The sequence below is a fragment of the Canis lupus genome, chromosome 9 (genome assembly GCF_011100685.1).
Source record: "Canis lupus familiaris isolate Mischka breed German Shepherd chromosome 9, alternate assembly UU_Cfam_GSD_1.0, whole genome shotgun sequence".
Classification (NCBI taxonomy): Eukaryota; Metazoa; Chordata; class Mammalia; order Carnivora; family Canidae; genus Canis; species Canis lupus.
The window spans coordinates 15605150-15620540 of NC_049230.1; the positions used below are offsets into that span (position 1 = coordinate 15605150).

At 33.7% G+C, this 15391-nt stretch overlaps 1 protein-coding gene across 9 annotated transcripts in view; it reads right to left on the bottom strand.

Annotated features, from left to right (window-relative positions):
* Window positions 1-15391, bottom strand: part of TANC2 (tetratricopeptide repeat, ankyrin repeat and coiled-coil containing 2) — a 369540-nt gene that overhangs the window by 138340 nt on the left and 215809 nt on the right. For all 9 annotated transcript variants that reach the window (XM_038546935.1, XM_038546931.1, XM_038546938.1 and 6 more), the window contains 2 exons: window positions 11844-11992; window positions 5872-6058 (listed from right to left, as the gene is read on the bottom strand). In XM_038546935.1, the coding sequence (XP_038402863.1) occupies window positions 5872-6058; window positions 11844-11992 (336 nt within the window). The remainder of the gene's footprint in view (window positions 1-5871; window positions 6059-11843; window positions 11993-15391) is intronic.

A 15391-nucleotide genomic window follows, 5' to 3' on the forward strand; every position in this document is an offset into this window, starting at 1 on the left:
ATAAAAGTAACACATGAGGGTAATACATGAAAGTTCTAGTTTTTCCACACCTTTGCCAATACTTGGTACTTTTTTTAAAAACAGCCATTCTAGTAGGTGAGTGGTAGTGTCTCATTATGGTTTTAATTTGCACTTTACTAATGACTGATGATATTGAGGATCTTTTTCTCTGCTTATTAGTTATACAATGTATCCTGTTTGGTGAAATGTCTATCAAATGTCTTTTGTACATTCTAAAATAGGATTATTTGCAAACAGAAAGTGGAATCAGACCTATAAATACAGAGAACAAACTGATGGTTGCCAGAGGGAAGGGAAGGGGGATGACAAAAGGGGAGAAAGCGATACAGGTTTCCAGTTATGGACTGAATAAGTCATGGGGATGAAACGTACTGCACAGGGAATAACTGTCAATGATAATTGTGTATGTGTATGGTGTAGCAGTGTACAGTGACAGTGTATGTTAACAGATGACTGCTACACTTGCAGGGAGCACAGTATAAGGTATACAGGTATTGAATCACCACACCGTTTACTTAAAACTAATGTAACGTTGTGTGTCAGCTATACTAAAATTTCTTTTCAAATATAAAAAAATAAAATTGGTCTGTCTTCTATATTTTAAAATTAATAGGACTAATTTTTATCTTGACTTATTACTGTACTTTTGTTGATAGAGACTAAATTTTTAATACCATATAATAGTTCTAGGTCATCTGTCCTGAGACAGAATTATTTTAGAACTATGCATTGTCTGTAATAATTAGGGCCAGGGGTTTTGAAGTCATACAGACCTGAACTTTAATCTCAGCTTTGCCTCCTACTGTCTATATGACTTGAGACTAATTATTTTTGAATCTCAGTTTTTTTAATTCAAGGAAAGATTATTACATTATTATATAAGACAGAGTTACTTTACAACTGGACTGGTCCAGCCCTATGCTTATCTCTGGGGTTGCCAGTCTAGTACTGATTCTTTTTACTTACTAATGTGAAACATTAGGAAAACATCATCACAAACAACATGCATACTCACAGATACTCCATCTTTATAGGTGTTAAGTGATATAAGACTATAGGATATAAGACCAAATTTGGCAATAAAATCAGGACTTAAAAACATTCTGAGATATGATTAAAAGAAATAATAATTTGATTAAAAGAAATTAAAAGAAAGAATTATACCATTCTAGAAAGAACTGTGACCTTCCAGATAAACAAAAGGAGAAACAAAATGGACCCATGCTTAAGTTCATTTTGCTATATAAACCATACCAAAAAGGAATTGTTAAAATTTAACATGAAAAAGGAATAGTATAGAAAAATAAATATATCTCACGGAGGTTAAATTATTAAGATTTTTGCTTGAAGCTATATCTATATATATGTGGTATTATCAACTAGGCACATATATAAGACCATTATACTACTAGAGTTATACCAATAAAATAAAAAGGGAGAGTCACAGATATAGAATTACCATACAAATACCTGACAACTGTGTTGGTGACATTTCACCACATATTTAAGAAGGGTTGTAAATTTGGAGAGGGAAGCTATGATTGGAACAGAGAACGCTTTCTGTGGTAGAAATTAACTCATGTCTGGAGTGAATCCAGACTACACAGAATAACATAAGTCACGGTTATTTAAAATCTTAGAACCCTAGAGAGGAACTTTTTACATTTATAAACTTAAAAATTCAGGAAGTGTGCATTTCTAGTATTCTGATTCTTATAACTAGGATTCTACATATTTTGGTATGCTGTATGAGTGATATAGTCAGGCACATGAATTGCTAAAATTCTGATAACTATAAGTGGAAAATGCAGTGCATCATAAAGGATCACACTGAACTGACCTATAAAGGACTTTAAAATGTATAAATTAAAACATTTAATAACTTTTGTGCATTTTGTTAACAGGGCAGGATTTAAAAACAGAGCACTGATAACAGACCATCTTGGAAGTTTTTCTTTGAAATAATGAAAGCAATACGTAATTTGGAAAAGCAGATGTTTGTATAATAAGAGGGGAAAATACTTAAAGAAAGCACATTTAATAATTAATGCAGGTCAGTTGTGAGATTTCCAATAACAGTATCTTCAACTATTATTACTTATGTCACATTCAATTTTCTTCCAACTCAAATTGCATTAAAAAAAAAACAACAAAGAGAAACAAATCATTTCTCAAGATAAACTGTTCATATATAATTTGTTAACTATTCTACAGTTGAAGTAATTTTATGACCAGATATTATTCTCATTCTTCTAATTTTGCAAGCAAATGTTTCAGTATTTATACACATTAAAAAATGGAAGTTCATCATTCTTTTAAATTAGATCTGCTATCCACAAAGGCACTTATGGTACAAGGAACACAATTTTGGAAATTTACCAGAAAAAATAAATAGAGAAACACTGCCAGCTATAAGTCAAAGCAGTATCCCCTTTTTAATTTTCAGAACATACGAACATTTATTCTGAACATTACATGTGTTACGTTTCCCTTTGAAAGGTAACTATTTGTAAACAGATTTTGTCTGATATGTCAGCACCATCTCTTTTGCTTGGATAAAAACATTTCTAAAGCTTTGTTTTATATATGCCAACACAGAGGATAGGCAATGATATATACTCTAACAAAATCAACAGAAGAACCCAAGAAGAAGTGTGGCTGGGATTATAAAAGTCATTTTGCTAAAATTAATCATAAGAAAATTTAAGAGAACAAAATTAGTCAATGGAGAATTCTAATCTCTACTATTTATTCAAAATCTAAAAAATCTAATACTGATCTTGTACTTAATGGTCACTCTAAGTACTGCCAAAACATAATGCAAATTGCCAGGTCAGTCCTTGGTGCCCTCCCCTTCTCCCTTCAGCTCTTCTTTCATTTGTAAACATTTACTTAAGCACCTATTATGCTACCACATGCCGGTTACTGGATCAGGTGCTACAGATACAAATGAGTAAGGCAAAGTTTCTGCTAACAAGAAATTAACAGATTAATGGCGGGAAGCAGGTCCAAAACGTAATTATTACACCACACATTAAATGCCATGACATCTATATGCTCAGGTGTTATTGGGAACATGGAGTAATAATATATATTGGATAGGAGTTGGGAGTGGAAAACTGAAGAAAGATGGTGGTAGTAGTAGTGACAGAATACGTAACTGAATCTTAAAAAATCCATCGGAGTCTTTCATATGTAAGAGAGAGGAGATTACAGGCAGAATAGTCAATATGAGCAAAAGCAGAGAGGTGAAACAACTGGAATGCATCAGGTAATGATAAAGTCTAATGTTGCTAGAACAATATATACAAGGCTACAAGTAGTGGGAAAGAAGGCTGGAGAAATTGGCCATGGTCAGATCAGGAGGGTCTGGACTTTGTTTTATAGGTAAATGGAGTCAAAGGAGTGATATGATCAGATTTGATTTTTCAGGTAGTTCATGTCCACCTTATAGGTAACAGAATCAAAGTAAGTGATTTTCAGTTAATTTACTTTGGTGGTTGTGTGAAAAACAGACTTGGAAAGGACAAGATAAAAAGCAGAAACAAGACTTACATTTGCACTAATCTAAGTCAAAGATAATGAGGACTGCCAAGGCAATACTAAGAAAGATGAAAATCAAATCCAGGGATGAGAAATTTAGGGTGGGGGAAGGGAAGTGGGAAGGACTCCTCTCAGCTTTCTAGCTTAGGTTCCTGTGCATGTAGTGAATATTCTGGACAACTTTACACCAATAAATTTGAAAAAGATAAAAGCCATAACTAAGGAAAACAGATTAAAGAAGAAAGAGAAAGCTTAAAAAGTCCTATAGTATTAAATACAATGAAGTAGTAGTTAGGGGTGCCTACATCACACAGTGAGTTGAGTGACCAATCGTTGGTTTCAGCTCAGGTTTGCGGTATCAAGCCCTGCATTGGGCTCCATGCTCAGTGAGGAGTCAACTTGGGATTCTCTCTCTCTTTCTCTCTGCCCCTTCCCATTGTTCTCTCTCTCTTTCTCAAAAATAAAATATGAAAATCTTAAAAAAAAAAAAACACACATAATGAAATAGTAGTTACAAAAATCTACATGAGTATCAGGTCTGGATTATTTTAATGGCAAGTCCTACTACATATTCAAGGAACAGATAATTCTAATCCTCCATAAACTATTTCAGAAGTTAGAAAAAGAGGCTACTCTTCCACATTTTATTTCTCTATTTTGCTAAAATATTTAGTCACTTAATGACTGTATCTTTGTAAAGACTTCTCCTATAAATAAATCACAAATTAGAAATTATCATGCTAAGTCCTGAGGATATATAAAAACTGTAAGACATGAATCCTGCCTTTAAGAAGCTTTGCAATAAGTTTTGAAATCAAGATATGTGAGTCCTCCAACTTTGTTCTCTTTTTTCAAGATTGTTTTGGCTACTCAGTGTCCTCTGAGATTCCACATGAATTTTAGGATGAGTGTTTCTATTTCTGCAAATAATTTTGGATTATGATAGTAATTTCACTGAATCTATAGATTGCTTTGGAAATATTATCACTTTACCAATATTAAGTTTTCCAATCCATAAACACAGAATATATCTTCATTTATTTAAATTTTCTAAAATTTCTCAAGCAATATTTTATGTTTAATGTACTGGTCTAAGTTTAGTGTACTGTTTAGTGTACAAGTCTTTTATCTCCCTGGTTAAATTTATTTCTAAGTATTTTATTCATTTTGATGATATTACAATAGGATTATTTTCTTAATTTTCTTTTTGAATTGTTCATGATTAGCATGTAGAAATGCAACTGGTTCTTGGCTGTTCATTTTATATCCTGCAACTTTGCTGTAAAATATATTCTTTTCATTGGGGCACGTGGGTGGCTCAGGTCATCATCTCAAGATCTTGGGACTGAGCTCCACATCAGGCTCCCTCCTCCTCAGTGGGGAGTCTGCTTATCCCCTTTCCTCTGCCCCCACTACACTACTTATGCTAGTGAGCACTCTCTTGCTCTCTCTCTCAGATAAATAAAATCTTTAAAAAATATTCTTTTCATCTACTTATTTTAAATAAAAAATTCACATGTTGATATATATGCATTTAAGTAGTAGAGATATATTTATTTGCCATGGTATTAATATCTGCCATACCATCTAAATAAATATTTTGCTTTGATAACTTTTAGAAGGAAGCCAAATGAGGATGAAATATTTTCTTTATGTCTAGCCTTTTCAGCTTTTATCATTTGTTGACCAACCTCTCCTTCATCCCTTCCCCTGAACCTTTTATCTTTTTTGACTTGCCAACATTACACTGACCAAATTCTTTTGTCTAAGTACTCCTGTCCACTGGCTCATTCTCCCACCTCTCATTTCCTGCTCAATTTGAATGTGCCCTAAGATTCTGTGCTCACTCCTGTTTTCTTCTCTGTGCATCTCCTTTCTTCAGATTCCTCATTTCTCAAAACTTAACTCATTTCCACTTGACTGACTCCCCTTAGTAAGTATACAATAAGCAATACATATATAAAGAACTGAGAGCCTCCATGAAGCTCTACTAGTTCAGTGAGGAATGAACATTTTCCAAACCACTTCTGTTAGCAGATAGATGAATTTACAGGAAGAGGTAGACAAAACTTCTTCTATCCACCCCTTCTTTTATCAAGTAATATCTTTAAAGAAGTGGTTAAGCAGGGAGGGATGCCTTTCATTTTGTTTACCTTTATTTCTCTTTCCAACATCATTAAAAAGAAAAGGATACATTATATATATATATCAACAACTCAAAAGCAGAATTTTTGAAAACCTTAAGCTTGTATAATTATTTTAAAAAGAAAAAAAAATCCAAAATGACTAACATAAAAATGAACTCACCAATAATGCCACTATCTCTGCTTTCAAGGGTAGAGGTTGGACTAGTAACAGCCCCATAGCTGCAATCCTTGGCAGTTGCATTTGTACTGACTGGCGGGAGGGTGGAACAGGGGCTGCTGGCTGGTGGAGACGCAGTGCTACTTGTCAGGGTGGAACAGGGACTTATCCGCTGGGTGATTGCTGAGGTCTGAAAAATTGGAATGAAAAACAAACAAGATAAACTGATCAGCTGTTAAAGTAAAATGTATCTTATGGCAAAACATACGCTTTGATGAGAAAAAGAAGAAAAATCTTATATACATAGCTTTTACATCTATGAGGTACTAGTTATTTTTTGCCTTCTAGGATAAGATATTCTGCATTGTATAATTAAAGTGCAACTAGATACATTTAACACAAGCAGAGACCATGGCCAGTTTTTCTGCCTAAGAAATTTCTAGTGACAGGTATTCTTTATCACTGCCATGAATTCATAGAGGGATTTTTTAATTAAGCACAAGTTGTCCTTGCTTTTTCCTATCAATAAAGCTATTCTGAAGGCACAGAACTTAGTCTTGTTAATACTTTTCTTCGGATGAAAAAAAATATAAGTGCAGTCAAGAAAAAATAAAAGTAAGGTTCTTAATGCGAAAAAAAAAAAGCTTTTTTTTTTTTTTTTTGATATATAGGTGGCTGCCCTGAGTTAGTAAGGGAATGCAGAGAAAGTGCCTTATGCTAAAAGTCTATCAAACAACGTTCATTTCAAATAGAACTAAATTTCTCCGTAGAAACTGATTATAGACTGAGAGTGCTTTGTATCTTAAATGATTCTTATATCTGAGGCCATTTCAATGTTTTTGATGGGAAGGAATGAATAATCACCAAAAAGACTGGTGACAATATATTCTGGCTTACCTAATTTATTGACAATCCACTTTTCTTTAGCTCTTGTCTACCTAAATAAACTGCTGAAGTAATGAACAAAAGCATATATTTTTTCAAATACTAAAAAATTTTATCCTTTTCAAAATGTTAAGTGATCAGTGGCAAAACTACTTGAAGGGACACTGATGATAAATTTGACATCTTTAAATGCTAAATTTAAATGAAATTTTTCAACTTCTTCACTTATGGAGTCACTATTTACATTCCTTCCACTAAAATTGAAGATTTAAAATTAACAACTTGACTGGAAAATGTGTTAATCACTAGATATGATACTATTAAGGCTCTTTTACTTATCCTAAAATGAGTTTCAAATACAATCCTTTGTATTTAATCACATGTGTTGAATTCAGGTTCTGATTTTAATTTAAATGCTATAACTAGGTCATAAAAGATCCATTCAATTTAAAGTACAAGTGACACTTTCAGAACCTTGCAACCAAGCAAATCTTTTCAACAATATTAATAATATCAGGAACTGATTTTTGTTAGTCATACCATAAGCCCTCAGATCTATGTCATTTCTCTTCTACTATGTAATTTTTCTCCAGAGGGGGAAAGAGTTTCAATTTCTTTGTAATGTCCTCTATTTTTATAAAATGATGTTGGCCTACCAGAGCAATGAGTTTTAATTGGGCATGCAGCAGAATCACCTGTAGAATGTAAAAAGTAAGCTCCCCAATGAAATTGACAGTTACAGAGCCCCACACCCCAAACTTACTGAATTAGAATTCTCCCTAGTTAGAATCTAACATGGCAATTTTTAACCTCCTCACTCTCAGTTTAAAAAATATGTGGGTAGATGAAACGAACTATACTAGGGTTTGTTGGTTTTTTTTACATTGAATATATCTATAGTCATTCTATATTGAAAAAGTTCCATTTTGGTATGAATCTATTACTTCCACAGCAACTTATTTCCATTTTTAGACAAGATTCTCAGTCTGTTCTTTGAGAAAGGAAACTGTATTATATACATAATACAGCCACTGTTGAGGTTAAGCCTAAACAACACTTAACTACTTTTACTACAAGTTGTTTTCTATAAAATAAAGCTTGTATCACAGAATGTATGCTTTAAAAGCTTTAACTGTTAAAAAAAAAAAAAAGCTTTAACTGTGAAAGCAAAGCTTAAAGATTAAACCATTTAGAAAGTAGATATTTGTTCATGAGTTATGAATTAAAAAGTAGGTTTCATATTTATTTAAAGAGGCTAGCTAATGAGATATAGAAATCTTTTCTAGGCACAGAAAGACAACCTTAACTGTTCTCCATGCTTTAAGCTAAAATGGACATCTAAGTAAACTACTCCACTCATAAAACCTTTCAGTGGTTTTTTCATTGTGTTCTCTGGAAGGATCACAAACTCCCAGTCTGGTTTCTTAAAGGTTCTACATATGTACAAGGTAAAAACTTGATGCAAGAAATTCCTAAACTACATCCTCCTACTCCAGAAACTAAGTGAAGGAAATACAGTGGTTGACTATCACCTTCAGGACTTTGTCTTTTGCAAAAAATGATACACACTGACTTGTCTGTGCTGGATTCTGTCCTTTCTAGTATAATTCTGAGGATGCCATTACTATTCAGGTCTTCCTAAACAAAGCAATCTATCTTTGTTAGCATGCTGTTTAGCTCGGAGGAAAGTCACCAAATGAACATGACCTCCTAATTTTTAATAACCTTCCTATGACCAGAAATTCCAATGATCAATTTAGTCACTTCCTCCTGTGACTCCAAGATAGTTTCGTGGTATACTATATTCCAAGAAGGCTATCATGTTAATATTTTACATCTGTTCAATGCTTTACAGTTTAAAAGATTTAATATACTATTTCATTTATTCCTTATCAACCAAGTATAAGGCAAAATGAATATTATTTCCCTCGTTAAGAAATGTGAATATGAAAATTGCCCTAAAGAATGAAACTTATAAAATAATTTCCTCAAATCATAGTTCCTGCCTATATTTATACACTAATTATACTGCATAGTATTTTATATCTTTTGTTTATATAGCATTTTATAGCTTACAAAGTAATTTCATATTCATCCTTTAATTTGATCCACACAACAATCCTGTCAGGTATTATTATTTCATATTACCCTGAAACAGTATGGTGTAGTTGTAAAGAATAGAGGTTGTAAAAAGCAGACTGCCTGTATTTGAATACTATTCCATCATTTTGTAGTAGTGTGTTTCCACATTTTTATCTGAAATGTGGAATATCAGTGGACCTTACCACATTGAGTTGTAAGGAAGCTTACACAAAATAGTGCAAATAAAGCAACTAGTACAATGATTAGCATGTTAGTAAATGCATTTAAATGTCAGCTGTTATTACCTATGAAAAACCTAAAGTTCAAAAAGGTTAAGTGACATGTCTGAACTTAAAAAATCATAGATGGTAGAGTTGGAACCAGGACACAGATTTCCTATTTCCGGGTTCAGGGGCTTTTCTTTTTTCTTTCTTTCTTTTTTTAATTGAAGTATAGTTGACACACAATGTCACATAGCTTCAGATGTATAACAGTGATTCCAACAAGTTTATGTTATGCTATGCTCACCACAAATGTGAGTTTTCTATTATTAGAAACAAGAGGATCCTTGGTAAATACTCATACTGTAGCATCACATTCCTTGGTCATTATTAGAACAGTCACATTTTAACTTGACATGTATACCAAGAAAGAAGTAATAAATAAAATAAAAATGGATATTTTACTTATAACAATATCAAAAAAGCCCTTAATAGATATCATTCCCATTTTTTATTCACAGGGCATAGCATGCCAACACTATTACAATATAAACTGTATAGAGGGCCTGGGTGTCTCAGTTGGCTAAGTGTCTGCCTTCAGCTCAGGTCATGATCCTAGGATCCTGGGATCGAGCCCAGCATCAGGCTCCCTGCTCAGCAAGGAGTCTGCTTTTCTCTCTACCTCTCCCTGTGCTCCTAGCCCCTACTTGTGCTCTCTCAGACTCTTGCTCTCTGTCTCAAATAAATAAATAAAGTCTTAAAAAAGAGTTATAATATAAACTGATTAACAAAACCATCAATCCCTACCATCATGAACCTTACACTCTTGTATGATACAGACAATAAAACAAAATAAAACAAAACAAAAACCCACAACTAAATATGGAAGATAATATAGTCATGATTAAGAACTCAAAAGAAAATAAAGTAGTAGGATAAGGGGGTATTGTGATGGGCAGGTGCTACCAAAAATAGTTAAGGAAGGCTTGCCTGAAGAGGTAACATCTGAGCAGAGCACTGAATGAAATGAGCAAGTGAGTTATGGGGGAAGCACTTTCCAGTATTAAGGGAATGCTCTGTGTCAGAGGAATGACTCTCTGCCTGAAAGGGAGAAGGGATGGGCAGTGTAGGAAAGGTAAAAGCAAGGGGTCAGATCAGGTTGTGCCCTTCTGACCATGCTGAAGATTTTAGATTTAATTCTAAATGTGATGGGAAAACAGTGGAAGATTGAGAGCCCAGAAGGAAAAGGATCAGATTCACATTTTACAAGGATCACTGTGGCTCTTGTGTGAACAGACTATAGGGGAGCAGAGACATATTAGGAGGCTGTTTATTCATTCAGTAAATATTTACTGAGCAGACAAAGCCTACATGATTTGCTGAAAGAAGTGAGTGTGTAATATGACATAAACACTCAAGAATGGTTCCAATGCTTTTGTCCTAAGCGTACAGGTAATAGAACCTACTCAGAAAACACTGCAGAAGGAGCAGGTTCTGGGAAAAACTCTAAGAGTTCAGTTTTTGACATTTTAAGTGTGAGCTGTATCTTGGACACACAGGTAGAAAAGGGAATACAGGTAGCCAGAAATACACAGGAGTTAAGGGGAAAGGCAGGGTTAGAGTAATTCAGGAGTTAAGAGAGAAAAAAAAATGGAGGAATTTCAGTATGATTAGACTCTCCAGGCATCTGAATTTTATAAAAACTGTCCAGGTGATTATAATGTGCAGCCAGCAAAACCAATGACTGAGGGAATGAGGACATAAACAGAGAAGTGAGGAGAGAGCTCCGGAACACCTGAACATATGATCTATAAATATATCTGAATAATCCTTGATGACTATGATTTTATGACAAAACATATGACATAGACTCTTCACAAATATTTGTTAAGAATATATAAGATGAAATCAATTTGTCATCTTGTAGAATAAAACGATTCACTACAGGACATACATTTTAAAAATTAAGACCACACAAATGAATCTGAGTCTACTTCCTTTGGTACATTTAAACTAAATAATAGTCAAAAGAAAAAAAAATCTATGAAATAAATTTTTTTTCAAATTGCTGATACTTTTTAACTTTCTGACATGAATATTTGGATTCTTAATTTTTCAGATTTTCACTTTCTAATATATATAATTCAAAACTAAAATTTTTGAGCACATCTTTAACAAGTTTTATATACTATAAATATGTAGTTATATTTTGTTATATTTTGTTATTATTTCAGTTTAAAATATTTTCTAATTTCTTGTGGTTTCTTCTTTGACTGAAATGCTATTTGAAAGTATATTAATAGTCAAACATTTAGGGGATTTTCTAAATTGTCTTTTAGCTACCGTCTTCAAGGTTATTATTTTGTAATTGATTAATTCTACTATTATCACAGCAACTGTAATCCAAAATTTGCTGAGACCTGCTCAGCATATTGTCAGTTTGGTAAATAATCCATATGTACCTGAAAATGAAGTGTATTCTACATAATTTCTGGATGTAGTGTTCATATTAAAATGTCAATTGTTTCTTGGCTTTACACTTATTTATTTCCTCATTCACTCCATAAATGAATCAAACCTTTAAAGTGGCTTTTTAAATCTAAGACTGAAACTAAAAGGTGTTTCATAAACTAAAGAAATACAGAGATTATGGAAAATTAAGCTATATCTTTAGGGCTCAAAGTCATTCAACAATTGGGAAAAACACCTACACACAACCTGCAACATTTTTCCTGGTATAATAGGCTGATTTATTCCATGTTTCACAGGTGCCAGCATGCAGTTTACCTGATTTTCATCCTGTACTTCCATGTTGTATTGGTCACCTGGCTGAACTTCCGTGACTTTCTCTCCAAGGAGGAAACCCAGACGAGTCATGAGTGTGTTTGCTGCCTCATCTACAGATGGAGGGGGACCAAGTTCCTGTTCAGCATCACCTATAACAGGCAGACATTGAAACACATGAATCTTTCAAAACAAAATGGCTTCATTCTGCAACTATTCTTACATTCAATTTGGTCATTCCCTTTGTTTTCATTTTAAATCCAAAATTACAAGGTCCCTGCCTAGACACTGATTTTTCCCACTTTGGTGTATTATAACTGATATATTTTCTCGGATTATCCTTAATGTATCTACTTAAAACCTGAGTTTGATAGAGTGTTTGTAACTTACTGAATAGAAGTTTCCAATTCTTTGGCAGTTAGGCTTCCAATTCAGTCCTAGTCTTGGGATCTAGTTCCTGCCACAATCCCCACCTTCATTCAGGTTCTTTTATTTTCTTTTTCTTTCCTCTTACAATTTATGTAATCTTTTTTTTCAATAGATTTTGAAATCAGTTCAAGCTTATAAGAAAGTTTCAATAATACAAAAAATATTTTTTTCTTAACCATTTGAAGGTATAGACATGTCCTGTTATCCCTAGTTAGTATGTATGTCCTACAAGTGACATATTTATATATTATATTTATAATACTGTGTTAACTTTCCTCACTTGGTTAAAGTAGTGTTTGCTAGATGTTGCCACTCCAAAATTATATTTTTCTCTTTGTAATGAATAAGTATTTTGTGGGGGGACATTTTGCATCCATGCAAATACATCTCACTTCTCAATATATTTTTAAATTAAAAAATATTTTTTGCAATAAAATATACTTACCAAGATTTTCCATTTTAACTAATCTTACATGTACAGTTCAGTGGCATTAAGTTCATTCACAGTGTTGTACAGCCACTGCCACTGTCCATTTCTAGAATTTTTCATCCTCCCTCAAAGAAACAGCACCATTAAATAAAAACTCCCCATTCCATCCTCTTACTAGCCCCCCAGCTAACCTCTATCCCACTTCCTGTCTCTATGAATTTGCCTATTCTCAGTACCACATAAGTGGAACCACACAATATTTGTCCTTTTACGTCTTGCTTATCTGAATTTGCATGTTTTCAAGGATCATCCATGTTGTAGCATGTATCAGAACTTCACTCCTTTTTATTAATAAATAATATTCCACTGTATGTATACTACCATAGGTTATTCAACTGATGTTGGACATCTGGGGTTGTTTCTGTTAGGTATTATTAATAATGATAGTATGAACTGGTGTAAAAGTATCAGTCTGAATCTTTCAATGACTTTTTGCCCACTATTTTTTAGCATTCACTAATGTTTCTTGGTTAAATTAATTACTACCATGCTTGTCATGTAGTGATTTTTCTAAACCCATCACTCTTTCTACAGTTTAGTTTCTTTTCCTTACCTATTTATCTGAACCAAACAATTCCTATCTACTAATAAGCTATAATCTGTTACTCTCATTATTTGTTTTGTTGCTCCAATTGTCCCAGATTTGGACAGGGGAAGCCCTTTGAATTTGGCTCTTGTAACCTTTAACAAATCCGTGTCATTTTCTGAGCATTATTTTTCTTTCTGGTACAAGATGTTCCAAGCTCATTTTTTACTTTCCCTGTCCTAGCTCTAGAATCAGATGCTTTTCCAAGAAGCCCTGGTTCTTTTTGGTGGAGAAAGGCATATAGAATATCAGGTATACTCATGGCAATTAGGATGCCACCATCCTCCAGATCCACTTGGACAGATATAGGCAGTATAATCATGCACATACATACATACATGTATATATACGTACATTCACACATCTTTATATTCATTTTCACTTATAAATCTGTATATAAATACACTCCCCAAAAGTTCCTGGGGACTTCCAATTCAATTCCAATTGGAAGTCCAATTCAATTCAATTCCAATTCAATTCCATAAGGTAAATTCTAGGGTTTTTTTTTTCCAAAGTTGTAAATTTGCACTCCAATAGTGAGAAATCTGGCTCTCAATGTCCTTGCTTAATCTGTTCCCCCTTCACATACAAATGTCACCGCTGTTCATTGCTGCCCTGCTCTACTCTCCCTCATTGGAATCCTATCTCATGCCACAGGAGCTGGACTAGCACTTTTCCCACAGTCAGGGTTATTTTATTTTATTTTTAAGAGAGGGAGAGAGAGTGCACGGGTGTGAGTTGGGGTGAGGCAGAAGGAGAGAATCTCAAGCAGTCTTCCTGCTGAGCTGGGAGCCTGATGCAGGGCTAGATCCCAGGACCCATGAGATCATGACCTGAGCTGAAATGATGAGTCAGACACTTAAACCTGAGCCATCAGGCCCCCCATGGTCATTTTTTTAAATTGCTATATAATTCATATACCATAAACTCTATCCTCTTAAAAATGTATAATTCCATGGCTTTTCGTATATTCATAAGGTTATACAACCACCCTCACTTTTTTTTTTAAGATTTTATTTATTTATTTGACAGAGAGAGAGTGCCAGAGAATACAAGCAGGCGGAATGGCAGAGGGAAAGAGAGAAGCAGGCTCTTCGCCAAGCAGGGAGCCGGAAGCAGGGCTTGATCCCAGGACTCCAGGATCAGGACCTGAGCCAAAGGCAAACACTAAACCGACCGAGCCCCCTAGGTGTACTCTACCATCACTTTCTAATACTAGAATATTTAAAAAACCCCAAAAAGAAACTCCATTAAGGTTCATTTTTGCCCTGAAATTTAGATCCCTCTCCCCCAAATGCCTGATCACTGGTATTCATTTTAATACTCTGCTTCCAGACTGCTACATTCTTTCCATATAATTTGCTTTTCAGGTTCTCTATTTAGGCTATTTTTCAATGGTTACCAATTATAGGAATTACTCTTTTAAAACCTTTTGACTGAGGGATGCTAAACAAAGTCAGTATGAGGTTTTTACTTGGACTCACCCTCAAGAGAAACTTATTTCCAAGTAGAGAATTTATAATCATTTTTTGGCCTTTTGGCTAAGATAAATACAAATAGAGAATTTACAGAAATCATACAAAAAGGAGCCAGGGAATGCAAGATGATCTACTCTAAATGTGATGTATAAATAATTTATTTAAACTATCTGCTTAAACTAATTTGATTCATGGTCAACATTTTTTCAGATTTTGTTAGTCCGACTTTATAACAATCTAGGTAGCACAGATCCCATAGGACATTACAAAAAAAAAATTTTTTTTTTTCTCAGTGAGACATATCCTTTCAATGCAGCAAGCATTAGCTATAATGTCATCTGGTTCAATGCCAAAATATAACAGTTTCTTAATTTTTTAGGATATTCAGTCTTATACATTAAACCACTCCATATGGCAAGAAAGTATGATTTACATGGTTATTATCCAGTTTACATTTATCTTAGCTTCTCTACTAAAGTTATAAGCTGGGGTCAGAGGAATGGATTATATGTGTATTTTTATATACTATTATTGAACTCAAGTGTTCTATCTGTGGAAAATCTATATA